Source organism: Geospiza fortis, unplaced genomic scaffold, assembly GCF_000277835.1.
Source record: "Geospiza fortis unplaced genomic scaffold, GeoFor_1.0 scaffold54, whole genome shotgun sequence".
NCBI classification, from domain to species: domain Eukaryota; kingdom Metazoa; phylum Chordata; class Aves; order Passeriformes; family Thraupidae; genus Geospiza; species Geospiza fortis.
In genome coordinates, this window is record NW_005054301.1 from 17511375 (window position 1) to 17517617 (window position 6243).

At 46.4% G+C, this 6243-nt stretch overlaps 1 protein-coding gene across 1 annotated transcript in view; it reads left to right on the plus strand.

Annotated features, from left to right (window-relative positions):
* TTC9 (tetratricopeptide repeat domain 9) overlaps positions 1-1667 on the plus strand; it is a 6582-nt gene extending 4915 nt beyond the window's left edge. Inside the window, exon 2 of the mRNA XM_005417548.2 lies at positions 511-1667. Coding sequence (XP_005417605.1) covers positions 511-590 — 80 coding nt within the window. The 3' untranslated portion in view covers positions 591-1667. The remainder of the gene's footprint in view (positions 1-510) is intronic.
* The last annotated feature ends 4576 nt before the right edge of the window (positions 1668-6243 follow it).

Genomic DNA, 6243 nt, shown 5'->3' on the forward strand with positions numbered 1-6243 from the left:
AAGGGAAGAAGGGGTACAAGACAATGTGAAGGATGCTCTTCCCAATTCTATTCATCATGGCAAAATGTGAAAAGAGTGGAATAAGCTGTAAACAGAGTGGGAGAGTGAAAAGGCAGAGCATAACTGTACACAAAATGCCTTTAGGGGCTTGCATGCAGGTACTGCAGGAAGAGAAGCCTGGTGTGTCATTCCACAAATACAGGCAAGGATGACCTGGATAGTTTCAGCTGCATGAGTTCAACTGTGCTGACCAAGCATAATCAGAGAGGAAGTAAAAACTAGCTGAGGCAATACTGTGAGCAGTAGGGATGGTGAGCGCAATCAGACCATGCTCTCCAAAATCAAAGGTTCTGGGTTTGGTTCAGTGCCCCTTCCTACTGGTGCTGTTCCAGCACACAGTGCTGGAGCTGTGCTGCTCCCCTGTGATGTCCCAGGGATGAGGGTGCATTCTGTCTCTCTGCCATAGGGAGCTGTGTAACCACCATACTTCTGTGTATTCTTTCCCTGCAGATACCAATGTCATACGATACATCCAGCTGACAGAGATGAAGCTCAGCAGATGTTCCCAGAGAGAGAAGGAAACCTTGTGAAAATGAAGCCACTTCAGCTGAAGTGCCCAAGGGGGAACATTTTCTTCCTAGAAGCTCATTTGGTGGTTTTTCCCATTTGCTCTGCCTCATCCTCATCTCCTCGTCCATCCACTCTCCCTTGCTCTTCATTGAATACCAGTTTTGAAATGAAAGAGACTTGGACGCTGGATATGGCTGCTTGCCAACCATGGTAATACCCCTTCCCCATGGCAAAAGAGCACAACAACTACAGCCAGCCTTGTTCCCAGAGAGTGTCACACACCTGGAGTAGGCAATGCTGGGGGACCTGCCTGGTCCTGAACTGACTGCCTATTACCTATTAGGGAAGCAACCCCCAGAACAACTTGCCTCCTGACCAGGCAAGTTGGAGACAGAGAGTTTCTGCTCTGAGTGATCACTGGAGCTTGGAAGAGCTAAGAAACCAAGAGAGCCACTGGTCATTCCACAGGGAACAGCAAATGCCTTTTTACCATCAGTTCCCTCTGCCTGCTTCTCCAGTGTGTGTTATTGGTCGGCAGCGAGAGCTCACATGCTCCCAGTCTAATGTCAGTGAAAACTGTTTCTAAACATCCTCTTTATGAAAGCACAGAGCACCCTATGAACCCCCTGCAGAGCTGTCCCGGTGTCAGAGCAGAAGGCTGTGGGCCACCACAGAGCACTGAATGGAATGTGAAAGCATGGTGTACAGTGTGAGGGAAAAACTGTGAAATAATTCATTAAAGGCAAATAAAAATTATTCATAGGCAACAAGTCTGGGCATTGCTTTTCAAAGGAGCCTCTTCGGTTCCCCATGTCCAGACAGGCAACATTATCTAGGGAAGGGTCAGCATGGGGTGGGGAACAAGGGACGTCTCCATTTTATCTTGGCTCTACCAATGCCTTGCTGTGTGATCTTGGGCAAGTCACTTTTAGCCTCTTGGTGCCTCGGTTTCCCTATCTGTACACTAGGGACAATAATACTTCCCTACCTCGCAGGGGTGTTGTGAGGATGTATCAGTTAATGTTTGTAAGTAACAGTACAGTGATGTACAGTGCTAAGTATTATTAGTACATTGGATTGAGGTCTTGATTCTCCCACCTTGTGTTGGTTGTTCCTGTGTCCTGTTTTTTTCTTTTGTAGGAGAATGTGGTGCTGACAACAGGGCAGGACCAACAGCTTTGCAGCCTATTTGGCAGTCCAGAGGGTCTGTTTAGATCTTCTCCAGCAGTTTGATCTTCTCTGAGAGCTCTGTCTCCTTGGCCAAAGGTCCTTTTCTGAAACTGCCAATAATGGGATCAGTAAGTGCCACAAACATATTCTCAGTGTGACTTGCCCCAGCAGTGGCCCACAGGGACATGTTCCCAGTTGCAGGATATACATGAGTGGTTTCATCCCATGGTGGTCAGTGTCAAGTGAGTGTAGCCAGAGTTATTTCACTTGGCCCTCAGCTGAAACACAGAAACTGAAACAGAGCTAAACAAAGTTTGGCCAAGTGCTGTGTGCTTTGGTTCCAGCAGACTTGGTATCTGCAGACAGTTGGCGATGGCATCTCACATTCCAGCTGTGGTATCTGGCCACATTTTTCTCCAGCCAAAATTCAAGAGAGTTGTTAGAGAAATATCAAGAGAAAAGGCAAATTGAATATAGGCCAACAGTGTGCCCTAGCAGCCAGGACAGCCAACTGTGCTTGGGTGCCTGTAAGATGTACCTAGTACTGCGTTAGTAAGGTTCTGGTTCTCAGGCATATGTTGTCTTCTATCTCCTAAATATATCACAGCACACAAAAAAATTCAAATAGAGGTCACTCTCCCCTACTTCATATTGCTGATGACAGTTCATCCTGCAGCCGCATGTGTCTCTTCACTAGGAGTGAAATGAGGATTCATCCTGCAGGCAATGCAGAAGAGGACACCACCTACGCAAACAGTCTCTGCCCCAGGAAAGCTCATGCAAGCAGAGACAGGCTTGTTACTCATGACCTTAATGTAAGAGAAAGGGCATTCTCCAGCCACTGGAGATGTAGGGCCATGACTGTCATTTTGTATGGGAACAATTTTAGCCCTCACAATGGCTTCATTGACATACTGTCACTGCATCTGCGCCATGTATATAGTAATATAAAAAGGGCACAGCAGGCTCCAGTCTCCTCAATTTTAAGCATCTTTACCTCCAAGAGCACTGCAAAGGGTAGAGGAAAGAGGGAAGTTTTTGAATGTGCATAAGAAAAATATTTCAGAGAGCCTTCAAGTGCTATACAACAATCTATTTTCTTTCAGAAAACTGTTGTCCTTACATACACTGACAGCCAGGGCAACTGTAAACAGTGACACTCGCACCAGAGGCTGGAAGAAGGAAGTCACCAAAGAGGGAGCAGGGTCGGGGACTGTTTCATGCAGTGACACTGAGTTTGAAAGAATTATGGACACACCTCTTCCAGTGAATGCTCCTTAGCAGCCAGATGTGGAGGTGTGGGCAGAGGCCACCCAATTCCACCCAAGTTACACAGACCTTGTGGTAGGGAGTTGGAGACACAATGTTGGAGGTAGCCGTGTCCACTACAAGTTGATGGTATGTTTCTGCAGAGCAGTCAAGTAGCAATGCGAAGATACACATCCTGGAACCCCGAAAAAGTAAACAAAGCTTTAGCTCAGCGAGGTGGTGAATCTGTATGTCAACATGCAGTACACAGGGGAATGAACACAGGCCCCTACCTATACCCAGCAGGGCCAAAATGTCCTCAGTGCAATGAGAAGTGAGCCCATTCATCCATCTCATGGTAAAACAGCAGGAACAAAATGGCAGGTGCCAGGCAGAGCAGTAGGACAGCAAGCAGGAACTGAGGGTGAAAGGACAGGGATGAGATGATCACAGGATGCGAAATATGAGCCAAACCCAGGTTCATGGGCAGAATGAAAAAAACTGACCAAAGGCTTAGACACACTATTTGCAGTTCGTAACAGCACCCAGTTTTGGCAGGATGCACAGCAGGGAAAAAGACAGCAAGCAAGATTAGATATGATTTTTCCACTTGGAGGGGGCAAAAGAGGGGGAGGCTTCCTTCCTGCTGCACAATCATTTTTGAAAGTGAGAGGAGAGGACAAACAGATGCTGGCTGTGGAAGTTTTCCAAATATGTGCTAGCAATTGCTGTTGGTAAAGGTGGAGAAATCTTCATCTCACAGGGTGGAGAAATCTTCATTTAAACTAGGGAGAGAGGATGACTAGTTTCTGGAATGGATGGGAAACAAAGGTCTGGATATTCTTGCTTACTAGTGAAATCCAGGAGCCTCTAAGATGAAAAGGAGGGTCTTGAGTGCAGAGCAACCCTTTAACTATGCATCTCCATTTAGCTTCCCCAGAATTCCTCTGCAAGCCTCATCTGTGTAAATGTTATCCCCAAAATACATTGAGTAGGCCCAGGAGTGGCTGTTGGCTGTGTTCTCATGCTTCACATCACATCTCCAGAGGGTTTAGTTGCACTGTTTTCTTTATGCTCAGTCCTGTGATGATACCCTTTTGATTTGCTTTTTTCCTAGGAGCAGGAGAAGGGAAAGCGGAGGGTATACACTGGGTGAAGGTGAAATCAAACTAAATTCACACAGCTGACTATCCATCTTCTTTGGTTGTTTATTCACCTTTCCTCCTGCACCCTGAATGACGGTGATGCTCTTCCCAAGTTTCTATGGTGAAACTTCCTGATCTGCACAGTACTTTAAAGGCTTGGGCAGGAGTTCCTCAAATAAGGAGGAAGAGTGATGAGCTAACATGTCCCCCAGGTGGGATGCTTGGGAGGTTCCAGTAAATGATCACGTTTCTTAATACTGTCCACGTATTTTCATAACCAATTACTAAGATCACTGCAGCTGGTAAGAAGTGGATTCCAGAGATTGTTCTTGAGGAGTTCCTAGGTTACTAAGGTGCTGCAGGCTGTACTACCCTCCCCTGCCAACAACAGCTTCATGCTGCCTCAGTGAAGGTGGTGAAAAGACAAGGCACTGTCCTGGCTCCTCCCACAGCTGCAACTGAAGGAAGGTAAATTCGTGCATTCATGATAAGAACGTAAGAAGAAACCCATGGCAATATGTAACTTTGAGGCAGTTAGCAGCTTGAGAGATGGAAGGGCATATAAGCGGTCCCACAGATGTAGGGAAGGGAAAACCTTCCCTCTCCTTTGCTTCCCAGAGACAGGTGCTCCCCCTGTCACAGCACAGGCCAGCTCAAACTGTTCAGCCCAGAGAACTGTGCCTACAGAAACTCTTTGCAGTGGCAGTTGTGGTTGAAATCAGGAAATAAATAGACTGTGCAGTGCCCAGGAAATTCCTTCTTACTCTACCTTCATGCTCACTCCTTGTCCTTTGGAAAGCGCCTGTTGTTACATGACAGACAAGGGGGCATATATGACAATATTCAGCCATGGCTGTGGTGAATGAGGCTGCTCTCCAAAATAGGCTTCCCAGGCCCTACCACAGCCTCCTTTTTTCCTTTACTGCCAGCCAAGTCTTATACACAGCAGCAGCTCTGCAAAACCTACTTCCACAGCTTTTCCTTCCACAGGGCTCCCCTTCACCACATTTTGCCTGGAGGGAACATGAGCCTGTGCCAGCTGGTAGCTACCTCTGGCAGCTCCCCATCACTGGTTAGGAAATAATTTGTAATGCAGCCAGGTGGAATTGGCAAGGGCATCAGGAAATAAGAAGAGGAATTTGGCTGGGGCTTTGGGGCTAACACAGATTTTCATACAGGTACTGCCACCAGATCTTCAGTGACTCCATGTGCCCAGGTGCAGAATGCCCGGGATCACTGTATATCCATCCACAAGGCACTCAGACAGCTCCCTGTTGCGTTCCAGAGCCTATAGAGGAGATGGCAGATGAGCTCAGAGGAAGGGTGAATCACCCATGTACTCTCTGCATTGTACTATTTTCTCCTCAGAGCTGAGCTAACAGAAGCATATGAGCATATATTCTCTTGTCTATTGTCAGAGCTTCAAATCAAAACTGTGATTAATCTGAAACTGTACATTTTTGGTATTAGACCCAGTTTACCTCAGTACTGCAAAGATTTGGTGGTAACTTTGTGTAATATTGACATCTAAAGTACAAAACATGAGCACTGAAGATGACAGAACAGCTTTTATATTCTGCCAAGAAAAAAATAATTTCAAAACAAAAGGAAAAATACCTGGTTACTAATAACAGAAGTGATATTTAATATTAAATCATCTCAACCAGTGATTTTTTTTCCAACATTTATGGAGGCACTCCTCAGTCTCTGCATATGTGAATGTGCATGTGGGTGGGTGCACAAGGGTGTCGTGGGGTGCAGCCCTAGGGGGAGAAATGTACAAGGCAAAGCTGAACCTGACCACATCCTGCTGCCCAGTCCATCCCACAGCAGGACCTGCTTTACTTCAACCAGTTCTGACATGTTCTTTCCAATTACTTGACTCTCTTGAAATGAGAGCAGAGCAAATGCTTGGTTGCCAATTATTGCTGTTACCAGTTAGCAGTTCTGCAGGCTTTGCTCTGGCCATGAATCTGCTGTGAACATAGTGGCTTACACATGCTCCCCATGGAGAGAGAGGAAGGAGAAGGTATTCCAAGGGGAGCAAGAGCTTCATTGAATGTGAAACCCAGCCTGAGTGAAAACTCTCCTGACAAATCAATAAAAGCAC